Raw genomic sequence first — 27,045 nt, 5'->3', positions numbered from 1 at the left:
GAAATAGGATCCGTGTTTTAATCAAATTGGGCATCTTTGTACTGGGAGGAAATAGGAGACCAATAGCCGAACCCATTATAAAAACGATAACAGATTGTCATTTCATTTTATTATGTGAACATTTAATTCATTAACAATATTACATAATAGATTATTGATGTGTAGATGGGAGGTATTGGGGGGTGATTCCAAATTGATAAACTTGCAGTCAAGTGAAATGGAATTAATTCCAAAGACAGTTCTGCCAGACACGATATCAGAAGTACAAGTAGAATCATGACCTTACCGAACCAAGAGAATTCATATGTGCCTGAGCAGGGTTTCATGTATCGGATCAGGGGCTCCGATGCAAGAATGCTGGCCATGCTGAGGTAAAATAAAATTAAATAGATATCAATGCTGATGTAACAAATTTTTGAAGATATTTATGCCCCCCTCCCCCCCACAGGGAAATTCCAGGATCTTTGAGCATGCACTGGCTGCATGTCACAAGGGTGGTTAGGGGTGGTCTAAGGAGCCCCAGTTGAGGTCACTGGGTGGTTTGGTCTAAGGAGCCCTAGTTGAGGTCACTGGGTGGTTTGGTCTAAGGAGCCCTAGTTGAGGCCGCTGGGTGGTTTGGTCTAAGAAGCCCTAGTTGGGGTCACTGGGTGATTTGGGCGATTGAGTGCTAAAGTCTTAACATACATTATATTTATATACAGCAGTATTTAATTATTAGCACTATTAAACACATTTCTATAATACCCATTCAAAATAACACTTTTAAATTTGGCTGCTTATATCTACGGTTTAACAACACTACTAAATACTTCACATCAAGGCTTTATTAAAAATCCTGCTGGAAAGCATTCTTATGTTTCAACCAACATCATATTGAAAATATACTGTAGTTATTTACCAGTTCATTTTAATGTAATGAAATATATATATATATATATATAGTTTTAACATATTCTTATATATACCTACAATATACTGGCCTGTAATTCATATAGCTATGTATGGAAGCAGAACAATTGTCTCTTCCGTCAGCAGTTGTCCCCATCAGCAATTATACTAGATCCAACTTGAATAGATTTATTCTCAATCTTCAAACACAATCAAATTGTACATCGGGGGTGACTTTCTTGGGGGCTGGCAAATTATCTAAGTGCATACCAGAAATATTCATTTTGTAAGAATATTTTTCTTAATAAAAAATACATATATATGTAATATTGCAAAAGTATCTATAAACATCAACAGGTACAATGTTTATATTTTGTAAAATGTACATGTGTCTACATGTTGCAGGCAATATTTCCCTCATAGCACACTGTATGGCCTAGTCGGAGTAGAACAGTAGAACGTTAAACCAGATTTTATTTCATTTCGTGTCTACAAGTTTTCTTCCAAACTTTGCTGTTCAACATCAAGTAAATAAAAGTTCACCATCCTCGTCAATGACTTGTCGACGATATATCAACGTCTCCTTACATCTATACTCTTAACTAATTGTTCTCCTAGAATTTTAAAGTCTTCAATTATAGCGTCTATATTACACTCAAGCACAACATCATCTCCTCTGGTAGATGGCTTACTTTTACATAGATTCGGTACCTAGAAATAAAAAGAGAGTGAGAAGTGGGGTTTAACATCCATTCGACACAAACTAGTTGATTTTGAGACTAACATATGTTTCAATTTTATTTCAATAATTCGCTTGTGTGTAGAGGTCTTTAGTAGTGGGAGGAAACCAGAGGACCCAGAGAAAACCCAAGAGGTTGGACAGGCGCCCCTCTTTTTATCACATACAACCAGGGAATCGAAACCACGCCAGTTGACTCAATGACAGACCTTATGATACAACGGGCACAAGCTCACCATTCGGCCATCCGCCCCCCCCCCCTCCCCCAACCGTAATTCCAAGAAATAAACTTTAAAAATAATGACTACTGGTATTGATGATGATGATGTTGTTGATGACACAGATGCTAAAATATTTTTAGGCTGATGAAATTTTTGAAGGAGTTCAACTTACCTTGACATCTTTTTTATGAAAAACATTAGGTCTCCATAAAACCCCAATACACGATCCACCGAACTGATCATAAAAGAATAAAGCTACGTCATCATAAATCTCCTGAAAATAAAACAATATCACAATGAGAAGAATATTAATCATACATATTTAACCCTTTCGTTACATGGAGATTTTGGGACCTGGTGACCGAGCCCCAGCTAGGCCTAGAGGTGCCCAGATCATCATGCACCTCACAAATACAAGGCTATAAAAACCAAAAATGTCAACGACCATATAGTAAACAATGAAACCACAATGAACAAAAGCGAATTGCCATGGGCGTAGCGCAGCATATTCATGTAAATACACTTTTCCCCAAACCCCAAATTTGAGCACAATTATAATGCAGAACTTTCCAAAATGTACGCAAGACGTGCGTTTATGTATCTCAAATTTGAATAAGATGAATTACAGTCTATCCATCGGGGAATTTCTACTAGTACTACTGAGTACAGTTTCCAAACGGTACGCTATGCCCATGATATCCATTATGCCCGGGGGCGACACTTCTTGGGGGGTGGCAAATTATCTAAGTGCATACCAGAAATATTCATTTCGTAAGGATATTCTTAATAAAATATAAAAAATTGAATTTTAAAATTTCTTTAATCACAAAAAGTCAACTGAGCGCAGGCACTTAACAAAGCAGTTACAGTATGCAAAGGGGTGGGGGGAAACTTGCCACTGAAACTTTTGCCCAGGTGTGCCATAAAGGCTTGTGAGATCCCTGTGTATGATTGACACGTTGCCTGTACATGATTTGAAATAATGATACTCCAACACCACATGATGTCATATCTGTATTTGAATGTGGAATATAGGGCCTTTAACAACAATAATGTGGAATATAGGGCCTTTAATAACAATAATGCGGAAGCCTAATAATCATAATAATGGAATAAAAATAAAACATACCCTTAATTCGTGTAGGTATAACTGACAAGTATCGTAATCTATGAGAGGAAATGTTTTATCGTCAGCATCTTTTACATCTGGTACAAGTTTATCTCGAGGATTATCTATAGCTTGGTAGGATCGTGGTAAGAGAGATGTATTAAGATGAATCAAAGCATCATACGATTCTAATGGTGGTCGAAATACTTGCTGAAATAAATAGACAAATGAAATGGGGTTTAACATTCTACTTTTCTGCACTATCTGGGGTTATGAAGAAGAAATGAAATGGGGTTTAACGTCCTACTGTTCCGCTTTGAACGGTGTGCCATACAGTGTGCTATGAGGGAAGTTTTGCCCGGACAGCGGCACTATGACCTGCTCTTATATCGAATTCCAACTGCCAAGGGATCTTTTACATACATGAGTCCTCGGTTTCCGTATCATCAAAACGACTAGCCAGCTCAGACCCTTTTGTCCTTCACTACTAACAAGGGGGGAAACCATACCCGAAAATCCTGATGAACTTTCTCGGCCAACACCGGGAGCGAATCCGCAACCTTCAGACTGGCAAACCAGCGTCTTACTCACTCAGCCACTGTGGCTCCTATGATTGATGATAGTATACACCACACATGTACATTGTACTATGAGGGAGGGACATTGTGCTATGAGAGACATTGCCTACTCTTATTTCGAAATACAACAGTCCAGGGCTCTGGTTAGCGAGTCAGCATCTTACTCACTTACATGGTTCCCCATAGGTAGATATAGAAGGAGAACAAAATATTTCAGCTATGTGAATTACTCAAATGAATAAGCAAGCCTGGAAATAAGGCACCTGCCACTGACAATGTCAGGCACAGATTCAGGCTTTGTCAGGCACAAAACCTCTGGTGCCTGTCATTTTGGGCACTGATATGTCTTTTTTGCTGATATTAATAATACACGTCCGGCATTAAGTTGAAAATGTCAGGTACTATTTCATTACTGCCTGACATTTTGTCAGGTACATCTAAAAGTGTTATTTCCAGGCCTGTGAATAATTGTATCAAGTGCTTTGTAAATGGAGCTATGGAGGCTTGATATTATATATACTATTCAAAAAAAGTAGGGGATATTTGATTTTTAAGTGTTATTAAAGTCACCTAATGAAACTGACGAAGAAACAAATGACAAAATGAAATGAAGTTCACATTCATCGATTTATTCCAAATGATCGTTAGACTAAGTAAGGCACAGACTGACCATTATAAGGGTAAAATGATACCCGGGGTCAAACAGCAAAGTTACCACAGCATCACAACCAAGCATTGATCCGACGTGGCATACTCCTAATGAGACGTCTAAGGTCATTTTGGTCCAGATTGTCCCATTCCTGTTGCAACGCAGCAGTAAGTTCTTGGACATTGGCAGGACGTTGTTGACGTCATAACAGAACCACCCCCAAATCGATCATGTCTGATGACGTTAACGTCTTGGAAGCGCTCGTTTCGACGACGCCACACCCTCCTACGTCTGTCCAAAAAATCAACAGTGAACCTTGACTCATCTGAAAACATCACATTGCTCCAGCGTCGATTATCCCAGTGTTGACGATCCCTACACCAACGACGTCTTGCCTGAATGTGATGATCTCTCAAACAAGGGATCAAGCGAGGACGTCGGGCGCGAAGGTGACCCCTATGCAGTCGATTCCGAATCGTCTGGCCACTCACTCTCACACCAGTGTCTGTTTGAAGACGAGCGCTGATCTGATTTGCTGTGATGACACGATTTCTCAAGGCCAAGGTACGGATAAATCGATCCTGGCTTGAGTTGTCGCCCTTGGTCGACCTGAGCGTGGTCTGTCCTGTACAGATTGTGTATCACGGTATCTGGACCATAGCCTGCTTATGACAGACTGAGAAACATTCATCGTCCGCGCCACAACCGCCTGTGTTGTGCCGATCTGTAGCATGCCAAGGGCACGTAACCTTTCATTTTCATTTTGGGTAAGCCGACGCATATCAAAATTTGTTTTCTGGTCACTAAAACAATTAAACTGATGTTTCCACCCTGGAATTCAATGCCACAATGACTGTAACATTCAAAGTCAGAGTCGTGCAAATCTTGGGTTGGACCCCCATGATGATCCCAAGCATCACCTGCATTCCATGCGGTAGCTATTGGTGCGTTTGGGCGTCACATGTAACTGGAAATGTTTCTTCTGTTAGGTTCTATAGTGACTTTTTCGTAGTCATTTGCATATTTTAGTATTATGCCCCCAAAATCAAATATCCCCTACTTTTTTTGAATAGTATACCTAGTTGTTTGGTTGTTACAAAAATCTGAGAACGGAGTGTTGGATTTCTCTGTTTAAAAAAACTCAATGTGTATGTATATACGACAAAATGATAATAGAGACCATGTACTTCTTAAAAATTTCAAATTTTCATTGTCTCAGGTACTGGGCAAACCCTCTCCTGCGAATATTCCTGGATCTTCCGATGAAAAGGTACAAACATTGAAATATTTCCAAGATTTGAAAGATTTTTGAACTAAGCTATACCTTAATATCATCTTCAGCCGAAGGATTCAGAACTTGATCTTGTAGTAAAGTTAAAGATTCTTTGGCTAGAACAGCCAGACGACTGAGGATCATAGCTGTTGGTTTCTCCGTCGTCCAGTAACTACTCCATCTATCGTATGGTGTAGACAGAAACATGAGAGGAAATTTTTCTCTTTCTTTCTGGAATCGAGCTGGTATATCAATAAAATCTTCAGCTGTATAAAAATAAAAAATACAAATAATAGATATTTAAAAATCCCTGCACAACAGCAGTACAAAAACAGAATGTTTCGGGTTAAAAAAACGTTTATCAGCAGTTACACAGATCTATTGGCTTGTCCAGTCTCTGCTATTTTTAACCCTCATCTCTCAATTCCTATAAAATTCAAATAAGTAATGAAACTTATTTAGCACTCGCCTTAAATACTGTCTATCAAGTATACACCAAGTTTCATCACTCTCACTTAATTAGAACTAAAGTTATTGTGTCCCAAAGCATCAAACAATCAAACTGTTTATCTCTGCTTACCCTAGGCAGAAAATGCTCATCTTCGAACTCCATCAAAGTATCGACCTAATAAACACCTACACCAAGTTTGTACATTCTAGCTCAATTAGAAGGAGAGTTATTCTGTCCCAAAAAGTGTGACGGACGGACGGACAGACAGACACAGACAGACAAATGAACCCATTTTAGTAAATAAAACTTTTCAATGGGGATAAGCATAGAAAATTCAAATAAGCAAACGAACCCTAGAAGTTGATTCCCGTAAATGTTGGGGGGAGGGGGGGGGGGGGAGAGAGACAGAGAGAACAACTTGACACATACAAGGTCATTTTGGGACTAACATAAGATTCAATTTATTTCAATAATTCGCTTGTGTGTTGGGGTCTTTGGCCATGGGAGGAAAAAGAGGACTCAGAGAATACCCAAGAGGTTGGACAGGAGACACTACTCCTTATCATGTACAAGCAGGGAATCATAACCAAACCTCCTGATTTTCAATGACAGACCTTATGATCTACTGTCCACGGGTTAATCCATTCAGCCACCCAACCCCCTGTACTAATATAGGATGTCTGTATCATTCTGCTTTGAAGTTCCACAGATTATTTTTACCTGTAAATTCTGTATTCAGATTTATCAGTAATGGCGTATTCTTCCAATCAAAGGTAGATAATAATTGTAAAAATCGTAGGAAACCAGCCCCTGGAGATCTATAATAAAAGAAATTAATTGTAATATGGCATTTAATATGTGGTTTTTACTGTGAGAACTAAGCTTTTCCACATTAAACAGTGGATTCCTTTTCCCACAGGGTTTTATCAATCCGCTACGACGGCATCCTGGACCTTCTGTGTTAACTTAGTTTCATTATATCAAAGTGAGAAGATGACCTGCCCTCTCAGCGATTTTAAAACTGTGCTTTAAAGTGACTTTTATATAAACAAAAACTTTTTATTTTTTAGTGTTTCTAAACAACATCAACAACATATGATATATATATGCTATGCAGTGTGCTATGAAGGAAACTTTGCCTGCCCCTGCTTGCAACTTTTTGGATAGCCTTGTTTATCACACTGCAATCTCTGGTAAATCAGTTATACTGAATTTCGTGCATTGTGGCGTAATTTAGACATGATCGCCATTATACAATTTTACGTCAACATATTTTGAGCACTGGTTAAATGTGATTGCTTTGTTACACTGTAATTGATTGGTTGTTAACCTGATTGTTAACCAGTCATGGGGGGTTGAATGGCTGAATGGTTAGCACGTGCGTGCTGTATCATACGGCCTGTCATTGAGTCAACTGGCGTGGTTTCGAATCCCCGGTTGTACGTGACAAGGAGTAGGGGTGCCTGTCCAATCTCGTGGGTTTTCTCCGGGTCCTCCGGTTTCCTCCCACTGCTAAAGACCCCTACGCGCAAGCGAATTATTGAAATAAAATGAAACCATATGTTAGTCCCGAAATGACCTAGTTTGAGTCGAGTGGACGTTAAACCCAATTTCTCTCTCTCTCTCTCTCTAACCAGTCATAATTTTGGACTGGAATCATCAGACAGTCCAGCAGTGTTTGAGAGTATAGTCAAACGAAACACTGCAAGTACTAGAGTTTATTAACAATCTGATTCAAATACAGATCTATATTTTGTTTCGTTTTTTATACTTTCAATGGCCTGCACTATATGAAGATCTGACAAGTTATAGTGGGAGTTCATGTCAGGGGTCAAACGAGTGGCTTTTGACCCTATGACATCAGACATTGATTAATCAATCAGCGTTGTCGTTTCTAGCGGTTTACCCACAGTTCCGTGCATAAAAAAGGCCAAGAACTTGCCGTAACAGATCATTTCATTGGCTAATTCCTCACATCAAGTAGAACGCCTGTTATATAACATCTCTTCCAGATCCTAGTGTAATAAAGACAAGTAAAACAAAATTTTGAACTATAAAACAAAACGAAATAGGATCTGTGTTTTAATCAGACTGAGATTAGTAAAGTATATATTTACTTACCCTGGTTTAGTATAAGGTGCTGGTGTAAGATAAATATGACATACTATTAATTCTATAGCTAACTCAGGTATATGATCTGATAATAACTGGGCTGAAACCCATCGTTTAGCTAATCTTACAGCACAACTCACTGTATTATGTTGTTGATAAATACTGAAACAAATGAAAATACGAAGACAGGCCATAAAAAATATTACAACTGGAAAAAAACCTGATATAAATACAAGACAGAGAGAGAAATGGGGTTTAACATCCACTCAACACAAACTAGGTCATTTTGGGACTAACATATGGTTCAATTTTATTTCAGTAATTTGCTTTCTTGACAGACCTTATGATACAATGCGCACACGCTAAACATTTGGCTATCCAACTCCCTGATATAAATATAATGTACAGGGGTAGACACAAAACTTCTATCTAAATACACTGAGATATAATCATAGTGTCAACTGTATATACACCCAATAAATCTATAGTAGGCTACGCTACTGGTAAGTTTAGGTAAAGCTATACAGTCTAGTTCAGATCTAGTTCCCTAACCGCTGTTCCATTTCCCTCCCTCTAATTTTTATATCCCAATAGAGAATAATCATGGAACATAGTACCGGTAAAGCTATGGAACAGTGCGGTTCAGATCTTTTTCACTAACCCCTGTTCCATTTCCCTCCCTTTAATTTGTATATCACGACAGAGAAGAACAGCTTTTCTATTTCCCTCCCTCTAATTTTAGTGACACATACCCGTATATTTATAGTACCGGTAAGTTTAGGTAAAGTTATATAGAACAGTGTGGTTCAGATCTAGTTCCATTTCCCTCCCTCTAATTGTTATATCACAATAGAGAATAATAGTGAAACATATAATTGGTAAGTTTAGGTATAAACTATGGAACAGTGTGGTTCAGATCTAGTTCCCTAACTGCTGTTCCATTTCCCTCCCTCTAATTGTTATATCCCGATGGAGAATAATAGTGAAACATACCCATGTATAGTACTGGTAAGTTTAGGTAAAGCTATCACTGTTTTTTCAAACTCCATTGATTGATCTGTAGTCTGTACACGTAACATACCAGATTTACTAGTTGTAGATTTCAATATACTTAATTCTCTTAAAGCTGATATAGTTATACGGAACACATAACCATCCTAATACATAGAAAAATATAAACAAATAATATCAAATATCAATACAAAGAAAATATAACAAATAATATTAAATATCAATACAAAGAAAATATAACAAATAATATCAAATATCAACACACAGAAAATATTTAAAAAAACAACAAAAAAAACACCATCAAAAATATCAGTCTTTGAATGGCATTTAGCGATTGAACATAATATTGTGAAACCCTATTAACGTCGGTCTTCGATCTTTAGTATTATCACTGTTACTGCCAACATCTCAGGTACTGATTATCTTTTCACTAGCTTCTAAAGGGCTAATTATCTATTATTATTTGTCTTATTATTGTCATTATGGTTGCTTTTTTAATTATTATAATGGTATCCTCTTGTTAATAATTAATTTGCTGTAAGCCAAAATATGTATAAATCAGCCGACTAGATGGATATTTATCTTGTCTACAATATCACCCTTGGTGGAAGGGGACGTAAAACTCCAGGAACGAACAAACAGATATTTATCATTAACTTGAAAAAAACATGACACGAACCGTTGAACTGTTAGAACCATTAAACGTTGTTTATACCATGTGTTGTGCTTTGTTATGAATAGTTAACCCTGCTTCTAGATGTCATTTAAAGAGAGAGAGAGAGAGAGAGAGAGAGAGAGAGATTGATGGGGTTTACTCGACACAAACTAGGTCATTTGGGAACCAACAAATGGTTCAATTTTATTTCAATAATTCATTTGCGCGTAGGGGTCTTCAGCAATGGGAGGAAACTGGAGGACCTGGAGAAAACCCACGAGGTTGGACAGGCGACCCTACTCCTTGTCACGTACAACCGGGGAATCGAAACCACCAAAACTTGAAAAAATATACAGAATCTTATAATTACCTTCATGATGTCTATATAGGTGGCATGAAGATAAACTTTTAAATTCTTGTCAGTGCTTAAACCTTTGGATATTTGAATATAAATAGCTGCCTTCAATCTCTTTATAGCATCTATATTATCAGGCCATTTACCACTTCCTTCCAATACACACATAACTTAAACACAACAATACATATTAAATAAAACATATATACAGTACACTTCCTTCCAATACACACATAACTTAAACACGATAATACATCAAATAAAACATATATACAGTACACTTCCTTCCAATACACACATAACTTAAACACACTGCATATTAAATAAAATATATATACAGTACATTGTTTTTACATGGACCATATTATAAAGTACATTGTTTTACATGGACCATATATAAAGTACACTGTTTATATAGACCATATATATGACGGTATCTAAAAGACATCATTTTTACGTGGACCCTATATAAAGTATATGGTTTTTACATGGACCTTATATAAAGTACATTATGTTTACATGGCCCAAAAATAGAGAGAGAGAGAGAGAGAGAGAGAGAGAGAGAGAGAGAGAGAGAGAGAGAGAGAGAAAAATGGGGTTTAATGTCCACTCGACACAAACTAGGTCATTTCGGGACTAACATATGGTTTAATTTTATTTCAATAATTCGATTGCGCGTAGGGGTCTTTAGCAGTGGGAGGAAACCGGAGGACCCGGAGAAAACCCACGAGGTTGGACAGGCGACCCTACTCCTTGTCACGTACAACCGGGGATTCGAAACCATGCCAGTCGACTCAATGACAGACTTTATCATACAGCGCGCGCACGCTAATCATTCAGCCAGCTATTTGACTGATGAAATTCGAAACACTGCAATAAAGTAAGTTCATAGCTGTGTTTTTCTTTATTTAGTTTGTCATTCTATGTGTCTATGACAGTCTGTGTCTACAGCTGTATGCCGTCTATGACATGCCATGTTTTTATTTTGCAAAATTCAAATATTTTTCATTAATATTTAGCTAGGTGTGCTGCTATTTTTCCATTTTTCCATTAAATTGTCAAGACAGCCCAATGAACATGATGACAATATATAATCATACTGAAATATGGTGTATGAGAAATTTTACCTGGTAAAACAGGGTGAAACGGTGGAGCAGATTGAGATCTAGTAGGGAAATATTTATCACCAATCTTCTTTGTTTCTTTAAACTGATTTAATGCCATCACTGGAAATACCTGTACAATAACAACAATAAATACATATATATATGTCATTGTCAGAATGAAGTAAAGTGGAGAATTTTTTACCTGAACATATTTTTTATTTATTTATGTATTTAACTACCGTAAACAAAGAAGTACTTGTACTTTATCGACAAATAATGTAGTTCTTTTTTCAAAAACTTTTATATTTTTGTGTGTGTGTATATATATATATATATATATAATATATATATATATATATATATATATATATATATATATATATATATTAGAAATAAAGTTGTTTTAGGAAAGAAAACTAGGTTTTTGCTTGTACTTTCCCCTTATAAGCGTCTTCAGGCAAACTTTACTAATTCCTATATAATAGGAGATATACAAACATAAAATGTGGCATGAAATAATTAAGCTGACCTAAATGTGACATAAAATTGTTCCAAGAGGCCTTGTGTCAGGATAAATATGGCATGAAATCTTGTGTCAAAATAAATGTGATATAAATTGTTTCTGATCGACCTTATGTTTAGATAAATGTGGCATTAACTGTTCTGAACGACCGTGTGTCAAGATAAATATGGCATAAAATTGTGCACTGTATGATAAGGTCTGACATTGAGTCAACTGGCAGGGTTTCGATTCCCCGGTTGTACGTGACAAGGAGTAGGGTCGGCTGTCCAACCTCGTGGGTTTTCTCCGGGTCTTCCGGTTTCCTCCCACTGCTAAAGACTCTTACGCGCAAGCGAATTATGAAAATAAATTTAAAAACCATATGTTAGTCCCAAAATGACCTAGCTTGTGTCGAGTGGACGTTAAACCCCATTTCTCTCTCTCTCTGTCAAGATAAATGTGGGCTTGTTCCTAACTGACAGATTGTTTGGTTTATTTGCATTTATAAAAAACACAATCCTTTCATGCAGAACTTAACCATAAATCATGCAAGAGCTAAATCTGCCTATTGCAGGTCTTTCTTTAAGCCTAAAATGTTATCTAAATTATTAATTAGACATTAATTTACTTATCCAGACCATAATCAACTGTCGATGTCATCGCTAGCCTACAATATTTACTGGATTACAATCCGATCTGCTGCTCAACGCTTATTAAATAAAAAAATGGATAATCAAGACTATGTTTTTATTGTACCGACTTTAGTAATGATGATCCAGACTAGGTCTAAAAGTCAATTGCTAAATTCTCGGTTAAGACTGTATCAATTTGACTGAAATTTTCAGCAAATTCCCTTTACATTACCTTTTTTAACTATTATAGTGAGAACTGCCAGCTGTTTATCTAATCTCCCATAATGTATCTTTAAAATATGTTAAATCTGTAGCCTCTATTGGATGGACGGACATGGGTGATGACATAATTCACCCACATTGAAATATGGTTTATAAGTAGATTATATTAACTTACATCAGTAAATCTGAAGACAGGATGGATACCTTGTATAGTATTTATACGTAACGGTAAATCAGGTAGGGCACGTAAAGATTTACGTAACGAGTCGTACGTCTGTAACAGTACTGCATGTTGTTCCTCCCCTGTACCATAAACTGGTAAATCAGGCTGTTTGGGAAACGGTAGATGTAACGGTATGTCAAATTCTTCACCAATAAATCTGATATCATCAATATCTATACCAGCGTATCTGGAAAACAGAAATACTAATGTACAGACATCTTTAAAATTTACATGTCAAATATTTTCATAATATATCAAAGGAAATGGAATTTTAACGTCCTACTTTTCTGCAACGCTAATGTAGATGGACAGTGGCACTATGGCCTACTCATATATCGAGTTCGAACAGTCAAGGATTTTTTTTTACGTTCACGACAATGTGTATTCAGGACATTGTTTATTTTTTGTCCCATCCGAATAACTGGATACCAGTACTGCTCCTTGTAAGGCCCTCTGTCCTGCACCACTGACAAGGGAAAACCACGCTCGAAAATCGTGAGGAACTTTCTCGGTCAACACCAGGAGCGAATCCGCGATCTCCAGGTTAGTGAATTGAAATGAAATGGGGTTTAAAGTCCCACTGTTCTGCTCCTAAACTGGGCTAATGAAGGCGGGTATACGCCATACAGTGTGGTATGAGGGAAATTTTGCCCAGGCAGCAGCGCTGCGGCCTACTCTTATATCGAAGACCAACTGCCAAGGGATCTTTTACGTGCTTGCCAATATGTACGCGGGACCTCCCCAAACCCCCCTCTGGATCCACCCCAGCTCTTTTAAAGAAATAAATGAAATGAAATCTGTTCTGCTCCAAACTGGGCTAATGAAGACGGGCATACGCCATATCGAATTCCAACTGCCATGGGATCTTTTACGTGCTTGCCAATATGTACACAGGACCGCGGTTTTTCGTCCCATCCGAACGACTAGACAACTGTCCTTGTCAGGCCCTCCGTCCTGCATCACTGACAAGAGGAAACCACACCGGAAAATCTGGATGAACTATCTTGGCCAATGCAGGGATCGAACACCCAACCTCCAGGCTAGCGAGCCAGCGTCTTACCCACTTAGCCACGCGATCCCCCCTGGTTAGTGAACCAGCATCTTACTTACTGAGCCATCGGGGCTCCCAGATTTAAAAAAGGTTGAGAAAAGTTGTTGATGATTGAAACGACTAAAATCTACAAGTCAATAAGCAAATACTTTTTTTATATCAGTTGCAAATCTCAATTTTAAATAAATTGCAAAATTGTGAATTTCTTAACACACAAAAATAAACAGACAAAATTATGATGAATTTTAAAGGCTAAAATCCATGACATTGGCAAAAAAAAAAAAAGCTTATTAGTTTTTATATATTTTCTAAATTCACACAATTATTAATAAACAGACAGCTTTATGGATAACATTCACTAGGTTTATTAACTGCAACGTTTCAATGATGAAACTCTCACAGTTATCAAGTGAGAGTATCGTCACTGGAACGTTGCAGTTAATAAACCTAGTGAATGATGTTATCCATAAAGCTGTCTGTTTATTATATATCGCTTTCACTAAATGCCTTTCAAAGACACTATAACACACATTTATTAACTGAAATTTATTCACAACTCACTTCTTTAAAATATAAGGAACTATCTTAGAAGAAACCAGTCTTTTCTTTCTGTAGCTTGAACCTTTTGACCAGACAATAGCTTCACAAATACTGCCATCTTGAAATCTTCGTAATTCAGACACCTCACCCCAAAATTCTCTGAATCCTCGTGCCTTAGAAGATTTATAAAACAATTAAAACAGCGAGAAGAGATGATCAGTTGTACAGTGATGTTAAAGATACAACAGAAACGCTTTCAGAAGGTAAAGACATAAGAGTGATGTTGGAAAAGACAATGTGAAAGCCGAAATTAGGAAAACTAGAAATAAAGTAATTTGGAAATGCATTTCTGTCCTGTTGCATTCTTTCTGATTTATGTGCGATAATGATATCTCTCTCTCTGCTCAGGGTTGGCGGCTACACCAGGGCTGTCCCGAGGCTGATATTTGTTGTAACATGGGCTAGGTGGCATTGGCCTACCTCTTTCCGGTTCAGAGTTAAACTACTTTCAATCCATACGGCGTCAGGTAATTCGCTAGTTATTAATATTGTTAAGGCTTAATATTTACCACAAAGAGATATAAACTTGTATTGAATTATGGTATCTTTTTGTGAAAAACTTGTTTTAGAGACATAAACTTGTATTATGGTATCTTTTTGTGAGAAACTAGTTTTAGGAACTTACCTGCGGAGAATCGGCAGCTGGACCCTTTTCAACAGCTCTAACAGATACAAGTGTATCAACTAATATACCTATAGTTACTCTCTCTATACCATCACATGTTCTTACTTCTTCATTTATATCCCACTAAAATATATACAATTACACCTCAACAATACATTAATCAACAATACATTTATATCCCACTTTAACAATACATTTATCAACAATACATTTATATCATACTAAAATATATACAATAACACCTTAATAATATATTTATATTACCCCAAATTAACAAGCCAATAGCCAGGCTGATGTTCCCCGCCTTAATCCCAAATTAAAGAGACAAAATTAATTTATCTTTTTGATTGAAATTGGTCAAGTTAGAATCCAACCAATCAAATTGTTTATCTTAGCCTAAGCAGAAAATGATACTGTTGAACTCCGTCAAGACATTTACCTAACAACCATCAAGTTTAAATATTAGCCTAAGCAGAAAATGCTCACCATTCCACTTACTCAAGGTATTGATGCAGTGAAACTATACACCAAGTTTCATTACTCTCACTTAATTCGAATCAAAGTTATCATGATATGACAGATCGAATTGAATATACGACATAACTCTGGTCTGAGCAGAAAATGCATTCACCCAATAAACATCAACACCAATTAGAGGCAGAGTTACTGTTTTCTATAAAAGTGACACAGACAGATGGATGTACCCATTTTAATAGTCCCTTGCTTTCTCTTTCCTCCACCAGATTATTTTAAAACCCAGCTGATGTAGATCTTGTTTAATTTTATATACAAAGAGAGAGAGAGGAATGGGGTTTAACGTCCACACAACACAAACAAGGTCATTTCGGGACTAGCACATGGTTCAATGTTATTTCCATATTCGCTTTCGTGTAGGGGTCTTCAGCAGTGTGGGTAAACCGGAGGACCCAAAGAAAACCCACTAGGTTGGATAGGCGAGCTTGACCTTGCTCCTCCCCCCCCTCTAATTTTATATATAAAAGTAATATTATATATACCTGTGGAGTAGGACAAGCTCTAGATTGTATTAAATATATTCGTTTATCTAGAGCTTTCTGTAAGATATTTAATACAGCTGGTAGATAAGCATGTAAATAGTGTCCACCATTATCTACCATCTTGTGTATACCACCCAATTCTTCACCCTTCTCTACCATAGGTCGGATATTCTCTATACTGTAAAAATTGTATGGTATTTAATAAAAATTTAGTATACTTGAGTTAAATATTTATTGTCTGTTTCCATACTGATCTTGGGATTTATCTGTATTTTGGTCATCTTTATTGGCATCACATTTCTTAATTCAGAACAAGTTAAAGGATTAAGCAAGCCAACAGAGAAATTGGATTCCCCATTTGGTGACATATTTAAAAGCACATTATGTAAGATTTAGATAAAGAGCTTGCCGTTCTCGCTATAATATTGCAAAAATAGTTATTGCAAAATGAATATATTAAAAATTGTAGTTGTAGTTTTGACAAGATGTGTTGTGCATTGATCGTAGCCACCGCACTGGTCATTCGAGTCTTAGCCTCATTTCTTCATTTTTAAATTAAATCATTAAACTGTTCTAATCTACTTAAAATCGGAGCCATCCAATAGCATCAAGAGTTGATTATGATCATGTCATGTTTATAAATGTCTAATTAACAGTTTGTATAAGATTTAAAGATACATTACGGGAGATTAGATAAAGAGCTGGTAGTTCTCACTATAATAGTTAAAAACTAGATACTGTAAAGGGAATTTGCTGAAAATTTATGGCAAATTGATCCACTGTGAACCAAGATTTTAGCGATTAAATTTTCGGCCTAGCCTCAATCATCATTACTAAAGTCGGTAGGATAAAAAACATAGTCTTGATTATCCATTTCATGATTTAATTATGAATGGAAAGCGAACAGCAAATCGGAACCTAATCCAAAAAACATTGATGGCTAGCAATGCCATCGAGAGTTGATTATGGTCTGGATAAGTTAATCAATGTCTAATTAATAATTTAGATAACATTTCAGGCCTAAAGAACTAAAGAAAGACCTGCAATAGGTAGATTTAGCTCTTGTGTACTGTATGTTTAAAATTAAAGTACACTTACTGGAAACAATAATCAAACTTTCTATCAAAGGTAACTGGAGTCATCAGGAGAAGATCAAAAGCTTCACTTGTTTTACCAGTTAAATAATCAGCCGATAACTTGGCTTCATGAATAACCTAAATAAACGAAACAACAACTAAACACATATAAAAACAACAACTAAACACATTTAAAAATGTATCAACAGTTAGGCCTGTTTTCCATTTACGCATTTACCCGGCAAAAAGTCAGTATAATGCAAATGTAATGGGATCGTTTCCATGTAGCTAATGAAGAGGGGAGTGGAAAGTCGCGGAAGCACATACAATAAAAACAGCGACTAAGTCTAGACCAATAAAATTGTGTGTCTCTGCTTAACCTATGCAGAAAATGCTCATCATCATACTCAGTCACAGCATTCATCTAATACACATCAATATCAAGATTGCACTGTTCAGGTCAATAAGAAGCAGAATTATTGCCACAAAAAGTGTGACGGACAGACAGACGGGCATAGGCGAGGCACAAGAAACAATTGAAGGGACATAAAGACAGAATAAAAGTCAACCATGTATATTGTATGCAATGGGCGTCCTCGCTGAAGGAATTCCCACCAGGTGTCGCTAGTAAAAACTTGGTTCCACGTGACCTTTTCAATGGTAAGAGAATCGTATCGGTATTAAATTCCATATTAACGACAAAAACAACGTTTGTCAACACACAAGTTCGTAATGAATGTACAGGAAAACTGTGCTTTACGGTAAACAATGAGGTCACGTGGGACCCCCTCGCCTATAAATTATGTCCCTTTATCTCTAGCGAGGACGCACATCGAAAGTACTCTTAGAAATACATATTGGTTCAAATATTATTGCAACACGTATGTGAATCTAAACTGTCTGTCTAATAATAAGTTAAAAAATTTGATGCATCATTTGCATTTTAGCTAAAATATCAAATTTCTCACAGCTAAATATTTGAGTAATATGAATAGATGAAATTTCAATTGATCATAACTTTTAAGTAGAACTGTTTTATTTAAAAATTGAAACTTTACAGTTTAGAACAGAAATACTAAGGGCTCTTCTGTTAGGGGGGGGTGGGGGGAAATAATTACAATTAAAATACAGATGTGATGTCATTCTTTTGATGTTGGTTATCATTATTTGGAGGGGTAATGTGCCACGTGTACATTATTTATACTAAAAATTTTGGACACGTGTGACGTATTTAATTGCAAAACATGTACTAGTGTCTGTATTTTAAGTTGTTTAATGGTCTTGAGCTTAAGACATTGCGTTATATATTGAAACAATAACTCGGGACTGATGTCCCTTGTGTTGTTTCAATATATTACTCAATGTTTCGTTCTCGACCATTAAACCACACCTATATGAAGTAATAATATATACAGGGAGTCGCAATGTCTCAGTGAGTAAGACAATGGCTTGCTAACCAGGTCACCAAGATAATTCATCAGGATTTTCTGCCGGGGCTTCCCCCTTGTCATTAGTACAGGACGGAGGGTCTGACACGGAACAGTGTCTAGTCATACGGATAGTACAGATGTGCACGTAAAAGAACCCTTGACAGAATTTGAGGCTGTAGTGCCGCTGTCCTGGCAAAATGTCCCTAATGCACACTGTTGGTGCAGAAAAGGAGGTTAATCCCTATTTTATTTAATTCCTTACCCTTTGAAAAAGAGATTTATTAAGAGTAGAACACCTTACCCTTTGAAAGAGAGATTTATTTAGAGTTGAACAAATATTAACGAGACCAGTAGTATCTAGAAAGACCACATCAAATACTGACATCATATCTTTCTCCCTTGTATCAGTACCAGATTTCTTATTACGATACAATGATGGTGGTTTACTCAACCAATCACTACGAGCTGAAATATATAAACAGTACTGATCAGCTAATCAACTATACATCATCTTTAAACAACATCAATCAAATATACATCATCTTTATACAATATTTACCAAATCAATCAAATATACATTATCAATACAACATTTACCCAATCAATCAAATATACATCATCTTACAATATCAATCAAATATACATTATCTTTATACAATATTTACCCCATCAATCAAATATACTTTATCGTTATACAACATTTACCAAATTAATCAAAAATATACATCATTTTTATACAATAGTTTTAGCTGGACATGTGAAAAATAAATTATTCCTAAACAATAATTAAATATGTCGGATCTCAAAAGGGAGCTAAAACCTAAATTTCTATGTTTTAAGGATACATTATTATTTAGATATTTATTCACATGACAAGCCTATAATAAACTCTCTAGACACCGGATGGCGATGCTTTAAAAACAAATTTTTGTTACGATAATATTAATAAACAATCTATGCCATATCTTTTCAAAAACTCCAAACAGTGAGTGATAACTTAGCTCAGAATGAAGTAATTTGAATGGAATTTTCAATATATTCATTTTTCAGGATCAATTAGTTATAAAAGTATGTAAATTCTTACCTAACTGTATCAGAGTACTTCTAAATACTTGATAACTACTCATCATTTTATTGAGTAGACGTTGAGACAATAAATATACCACATACATAGTCATAATATAACTGTTGAAATAACCATAACCCTGTAATATATAACAGATTCATAACATAACTAAAATAACCCTGTAAAATATAACATAGTCATAATACAATAAAATACTTATAAATATGAGACAACTTAAAAATGATATCACTAGAATGTTTTTATTAAGTATAGAATGAATAAAAACAAGGGAATGTACAGACTTTTTTTTTTAGTTTTCTGTTATCTAGTGGCAGTCAATTATTTTTTTGTCAGATATCCTCCCAGTCTCATATAACAACTTTTGGTCTTCCTTCGAAGGAATTATTAGTGAGCAGAAATTTGCCCATGTATCTGTTATCACTTGTTACTTCAGTCAGTTATATAGTAGGATAACTCATATTTTCCTTTTGCATTCATCTGTTCCCTTTCTTGAAATCTTCATAACGCATCTATCGTAGCAATGATCTCTGTGTTAAAATTATATTTGAAACGTGTTTAACAAGTTCTATCACATATGTGATAATGACTGACACCAATATTGTCCTTTAACTTTTGTTAGGGGTGGGATAATAAACATTAAACATACCTTATCCAACTCACGTTGTCGTAACCAAATCTTGAGTAATTTGATCCCCTCAGTAAAACCTGATAAATCAGTCAATGTTTTCTCCAGGTGATCTGTATTTTGTTGGAGAGTTAAATCTTCTAATACAGCCATATTACTTATAGGAGTAGGTTTTAATACGACATCATCTACAAACAGTAAAAGGCTGAGTTTATTTTTATATATTCTGAATTACAAAGTCCTCATAACCCTTTGACCACCTGAAACTACTACTCCCACTACTGATCCAGGATATAAAAACCCCCATACCCCTTTGACCACCTGAAACTACTACTACCACTACTGATCCTAATAATACAGCCATATTCCTAGATACCCTGTTAACCCTTTGACAACCTGAAGCTTCTACTCCCAGTACTGATCCTGAACTACTCAAGTAATGTGAATAGCTGTGGATTACTGTATAAAAGACCTATGAATGCATTTATTTGAAGAGATCAAGTGGTTTCGAAAATAAGCTACCATACTGATGGCATGTTTTGACACCATCATACATGTATATACGTTCTCTGTGGATGTCAGATGTTGACAAATCTTCAGTTTGTCATATCTTCGTAAATATTGAACCATTTTTAGACTGATATTTCTTTTAGAGATTCAACGTTCACAATATTGCAGTTGGCAAGGGATTGACGTTCCTTGACTTTAAGTGTTATGGTGCCCTTTTAAAGATGGAATATGTAAGAGCTAAATCTGACTATTGTTATATAAATTATTATTTAGACATTTATTCACATGACAAGCCATACTCAACTCTCTAGATCATTGGATGGCCAAGATTTAAATGGATTTGAACACCCGCAAGATTTAAAAATTCAACGCTAAAATGGATAATCAAGACTTAGCCTCGGTTGTCAAGTACCATTTCTACGATAAGAAACGATCTCTGCCACATTTTTAAACAGTCATAACTTCGCCCAGAATATAGAAATTTGTATAAAATTTTAAATATATTAATTTTTCATTACCTTTTTTTGAACTATTATAGCAAGAATGGTCAGCTCTTTATCTAAATCTTACATAATGCATCTTAAAAAAAAAAATAGTCCAATTGGATTTATATTACCTTTATCCTCTAGTTGAGTGACATCTTTCCACCATTTTGTATTGACGTTACATTTATTGATGTTAAATAACTCGGGATTAAAGGCATCACTGGACATAACAACATGTATATGTACTGTGATTGGTCGACTATCTCCTGTAATTACGATGGTAGGATTTCAATACATTTCATCCTAAAATCTTATAAAGTATATGAATACAGTAAACATTGCATAAGTTAGATTGGTATAAATGGGATCTTCCCGCAACTCGGATAAAATTGTTTGGAAACTTTGATCCATTGATCTAATTCCGGCTTTTTTCCTTTGCCTAAGTCGGAATTTGACTAAGTCAGTTTCGACTCGATGGTCTAAAACACGGTTAGCTATTCCATGCACAGAGCCCCAAAATACTTTCCCCTACCATTTTGACTCAAATCAGCCTACGTGACGCAACACAATAATAGAATTTTCCTGGAAAACTCTAAACTAGGTGTCAAAGATGGCAACAAAACGGAAGTTATCTACTGGCACCACATGGAAGTTATCTACTGGCACCACATGGAAGTTATCTACTCGCACATATGAACAAAAGCTTGAGATGTGGGTTTAAATCAATTATTATCCGGCTCTTGCAGTTTATTTCTAATCGGGCTAAGATTAATTTCAGTCTTCGGGTAACTCGGATCTACACTTAACTCGGATAAAATTGGTCAGTCCACTTAGATCAGACTTATCTGAAGTTTACTGTATTATCTCTTGTAGAAAGAATATCTAACAAATGAGGGTGGGTGGGTTGGTGGTCTAACGAGTCTGGTTAAGAACATAAGGTCAAGTGGTGGGATTTTGACTCAAATGCTTGTAGGTGACAAGGAGTAGGGTTGCCTGCCAACACTCGGGTGTTTTCACTAAGACCTTCGGTCCCCAACTGCTTAATGAATGCCGTATTTTGGGCCTGAAATGACTTAGCTTGTGTCGAGTGGATGTTTAACCCCATTTCCCTCTAACAAATTAACATTTTTTTTAGGAGTAAAAATAAAGAAGAATTTGAATTCGCTTCTGATTAAACATCATTTCATACATTTCCTGGGTTTAACCTTTCCCAAGAATCTACAAAATTAAATCTTACCTTTTAGAGTGACGACCAGAATGGGTTTCAGATGGTTGCCATGGAGATATGTAAACCGTAAATGTTCACACTGTGAATCTTTGTTGAGATGTGTTGCTATGCAAGCCAGATATAAAGCTCTCTTTCTAAGATAACGGTGGTTCTGGCTGTCATTTTCAGATACACAGGCCTAAGAGAAATACAAATGGCATTTAATAATTGAACACATAAATAATCACACTGCAGATCAACAGGATTCTCCAGGTATCATTTAATCTTGTGTATCCAGCACTAATTTCTGTCCAGTGAAAGAAATTAGTGCTAGATACACAAGATTAAATGATACCTGGGTTACAGTGAAACAAGTGATCAATTTCTACAACTCAGAAATTCTTGAAAATCAACATGCTTCTTCTTCTTCATGAACAATTGTTTATAAATTTCAAAATATTGGATGATAACTTTAGCTGCTATAGCATACACAAGATATTGTCCAAAGTGGTTAAGGGCAAAAACTTGGATATTAATTCTTGGCATCTCCATCTCATGAACACTGTGCATGAATTACAACTCGATCAGATGATAAATTTAGCCTCTAAATAATGTCCACAACGAACGGACAATATTCAACCACATTAAAATATGGGTGTGTGAACAATCCTACACGTACCTTTGGCATCTCCACCATTAGATCAACGACTGTATCTGGTTTAACAACTGTATCTAGTAGATAACTACCAATAATTCTAACAGACAAGGGAGGTAAGAACTGAAACTTTCCCTTCATACAACTTGATGCCTGATGTATAGGTAGTTTTACTTTCTGTTTTGTTAACCACTTTGTGTCTTTCAACTGAAAAGATAATTGAAAAATTTCTGTTAAAGATGCATTACGTAAGAGCCAAATCTGTCTATTTCAGGTCTTTATTTTGGCTTCAAATTTATTATTTAGACATTTATTCACATGACAAGCCTATAATCAACTGTCTAGAACATTGGTGATTGAAACTTGATTGCCATTTAATGATTTAATAAAAAACTGGTGAATTGAGGGCGAGTCTCGATTAATAAGTACCGTTGCTACGATAATAAACAATCTATGCCACATCCTGTCAAAACCTAAAACAGTGATAACTTCGGTCAGAATAAAGTAATTTGAAAGAAATTTTCAATATATTCATTTTGCATTATCTTATTTGAAACTATTATAGCAAGGACGGGCAGCTCTTTCTTTAAATCTTACATAATGCATCCTTAATGAGCAATGTACATTTAAACAACAACTGCCAAAGATAACTACTTAAAATACGTGACTGCACCATCCTGACTAATTAATGAATACAGACACATGCTATCAACACAAAATTCTGCCCTGACAACAGTGTTATGGCCTACTCTTATTTTTTTATTATTGCCATAGGCAGATGATATACACTAAATTTTTGATTTTTGTCCACTCGGACTAGACACCTTTCCTTCAAAGTCCACGTCCATCACCGCTAACAAGGTGAGGCCTGGCAGAAAAATCTGAGGAACTTTCTCGACCAACATAGGGATCAAACCCAGCCCCTCCTGGTTAGTGAGCCAGAGGCATACTAACAGAGTCACTGTGGCCCCCATGTTGCTTAATTAACTAGCTTGTCTGATCTCCTCTAAAATTACAAATTTCTGCTCAATGTAGCTATAAAAATAATGAAAATGAGAGAGAGAGAAATGGGGTTTAACTCCACTCAACACAAACTAGGTCATTTCGGGACTAACATGTGGTTTAATTTTATTTCAATAATTCGCTTGCGCGTAGGGGTCTTTAGCAGTGGGAGGAAACCGGAGTGCCCAGAGAAAACCTACGAGGTTGGACAGGTGACCCTACTCCTTGTCACGTTAAACCAGGGATTCAAAACCACACCAGTTGACTCAATGACAGACTTTATGATACAGCCATCCAACTAATGAAAATGAATTGATCCTATTGAAAATGAATTGATATGGGGTATAACGTCCTGCTCCGACTGGGCGAATGAAGATGGGCCATGCAGTGTTGTATGAGAGAAATTCTGTCCAGACATCAGTGCTACAGATGTAGGGATCTTTTACATGCACGCCAATGTGTATATGGGACCTCGTTTTTTTCGTCCCATCCGAACAACAAAACATTGGCCCTTGCTATAAAAATAACAGGTTCCATGCAAAGATTTAAAAAAACTTAAACCTACATCATATTGTTCACTAGCTGGTATATCTAGAATTGTTTCTTTCAATGTTGATATCAATTTCTCTGCTTGTCTCTTGTGTTTTTCTTTCAAAGAAACTTCTTTTAACACTTCAGTTATCTACAAGAAAATTTAAAACAGTTTCAAATAAATATTGCATCAAACAAAAGATAAAAGTCTAAAAAAAATTTTAAATAAATATTGCGTTAAAATTTAAAAAAAACCCACCAAATAATCTTGATGAGGTGTTAAGATATTTACAAGCAAGAACTATGCTTTTTAAACCAGCTGAAGACCTATTTTTTATGCCAAATTTATATTTGAATAATTTTTGCCTAGCTGTTACTCTGAGTGCAATCAAGTCAAGTCACAACCCAATCATCTATACATTCACATTGTTAGTTGCAACATGGATGTATTATAAAATGAAATGGGGTTTAATGTCCTATTGTTCTGCTCCGATTAGACAAATAAAGACGTGCATGCTCCATACAGCGTGCTCTGAGGGAAATTTTGCCCAGGCAACGTCACTATGGCCTACTCTTTATATCAAAATCCAAATGTCAAGGGATCTTTTACACGCACGCCAATGTATACATGGGACTTCAGTTTTTCGTCCCATCTGAATGACTAGACGGCTGACATTGTCAGGCCCTCTGTCCTGCACCAATGACAAGAGGAAACCACGCCGTAAAATCACAGATGAACTTTCTCGGCCAATGCAGGGAACGAACATGCGACCTCCAGGCTAGCGAGCCAGCGTCTTACCCACTAAGCCACTGTGGCTCCCAGAATATATAAGTTCCATGGTTACAATAAACATTATGGATTTATGTTAATATTAATATGTTTTAACCTGTAGTCTAAAAAGATTTGAGTGGAATAGATTTTCTGTTTCTTTCATCTGATTTAACTCTTCAACTGTTGGCTCTTTATACAACTTTTCTCTTTCTTTCTTAGTCATCTTCTTCATAGGTTCTCCAGTTACCTCCCTTTGCTGTGCTGTTAACGTTTGAAGAACATCTTCATCATCCTCTTCTATATCATCAGGTAAAGACCCCTCTGACTGAAAAATATGCAAATCTTTGATAACTAAAACAGATTTTATCTGTAAACAGAAGTTAGTTCGTTCATTAAGTAGGAAAAATAAAAGCAGGATCTAGTAAAAAGGCATCCACAACCATTTCTATACCTAAGAAGAGATATGGTCATGTGAATACTGAATATTGTATTTTTCAAGGGTTAGTTTAAGGTTTAACAGTCATTGCTTTCTCATTAGAATTGTTCAACTCATGCAAAAATAGGCAAACGTCATTGGATCTACTTAAGTACGGTACCTAACATTCTGGCATAACTCATGTTGGTGACTACTGACTAAGTACTATAAAAATAATCTATGATTATAGTCTTATCCTATAAAATTCAATACCAGAACACTTATTCTGGATTTTTACATGTACATGTAGGCCTACATCCAGTGAGCACCCTCTATTTTCAGACAAACTCTGTCTTGGTCTATGGAAACACGAATTGGAAACAATGCATCTATTGCGACAGGTATCATATGAGTAGGCAACATCTACATGTACTTAAATTTACCAAAATCATGTCATTGGGAAGGGTGTATACACAGTATTCAACTGACAGATATAGCACAGATGGCAACTGAAAAATTATTAAGGAGTAATCTGAACCTGTTTTTGTTATTTGTTCATCCTAATCCTAGAAAACACAACTTTTCATGTGTATGCTACTTCCATGCGCATGGTGCCTTCTCTATCTTTGGCTTCGCATGGTTGTTTGCCACCCAGGTTTATTAATTATGTCAAGTCATTTAACTGTGTTCTACATAGTCTAAGATATATTTACTGTGCCACTGTCAGTCAAATCCCTCACTACTCATTAACATCAATTTATAATTAGGCCTAAAATACAAGACAAATTTGTACACCCATTCCACATTCAGAAATTATGTGCGTTGCGTACATGCATGTATTGGCGAAGACTAGACGAGATGCCTGCACTTCCAGCATTCGGAAACTACAAATCTATCAAGGTCTTTAATTTTAAGTTTATCCTTTCTAGAATTGCTAGCTACTGACTACTCCATATGGTTTCTCAAACATGTTTGCGACTGTTTACAGCTAGCTAGTCTACAATTTCACAAGAAAAATGACATCTATATAATCGAAAATAATTGTAATAGACAAAATAATAGTTCAAGTTAAAAATCTACCTCATGTCTTTCCCGTTTTCCACCCATTTTGCTAAATACTTTTTATTTTTCTCTAATTATTAGTATCAACAACACCACGTGTAGTAATTCATAACATGGCCCTCACCTTCCAAACAAGGGAGATAACTCTTTTTAAAGAAATATTACTCCGTT

General features: G+C 36.0%; 1 protein-coding gene across 1 annotated transcript; it reads right to left on the bottom strand.

Annotated features, from left to right (window-relative positions):
* Positions 1-91: 91 nt before the first annotated feature.
* On the bottom strand, positions 92-26,986 carry LOC126819346 (nucleolar protein 6). The gene is made up of 23 exons (XM_050547334.2): positions 26,893-26,986; positions 25,513-25,722; positions 24,660-24,776; positions 23,117-23,299; positions 22,468-22,636; positions 21,362-21,496; positions 20,257-20,423; positions 19,608-19,728; positions 18,825-18,988; positions 17,116-17,231; positions 16,018-16,195; positions 15,002-15,124; positions 14,338-14,489; positions 12,678-12,912; positions 11,168-11,276; positions 10,056-10,210; positions 9,013-9,176; positions 8,029-8,181; positions 6,628-6,725; positions 5,508-5,722; positions 2,978-3,166; positions 2,021-2,122; positions 92-1,599 (listed from the first exon to the last, which is right to left on the bottom strand). The coding sequence occupies exons 1-23, from the start codon at positions 26,917-26,919 to the stop codon at positions 1,462-1,464; spliced, it is 3,420 nt and encodes a 1,139-aa protein (XP_050403291.1). The 5' UTR covers positions 26,920-26,986; the 3' UTR covers positions 92-1,461.
* Between the last annotated feature and the right edge of the window lie 59 nt (positions 26,987-27,045).

This window comes from Patella vulgata, chromosome 4 (genome assembly GCF_932274485.2).
Source record: "Patella vulgata chromosome 4, xgPatVulg1.2, whole genome shotgun sequence".
Taxonomy (NCBI): domain Eukaryota; kingdom Metazoa; phylum Mollusca; class Gastropoda; family Patellidae; genus Patella; species Patella vulgata.
The sequence above is the reverse complement of the archived record's forward strand: the minus strand, read 5'-3'. Positions and strand labels throughout refer to the sequence as shown.

Bases quoted from the DNA above. Each gene is read 5' to 3' on its own strand.
- LOC126819346 (XM_050547334.2), bottom strand. From the start codon at position 26,919: ATGGGTGGAAAACGGGAAAGACATGAG. The intron at 12,913-14,337 runs GTGAGTTGTGAA...TCTGTTTTCCAG, and splicing joins GTTCCTTATATTTTAAAGAA to ATACGCTGGTATAGATATTG. The intron at 1,600-2,020 runs GTAAGTTGAACT...TTTTATTTCTAG, and splicing joins TTCATAAAAAAGATGTCAAG to GTACCGAATCTATGTAAAAG.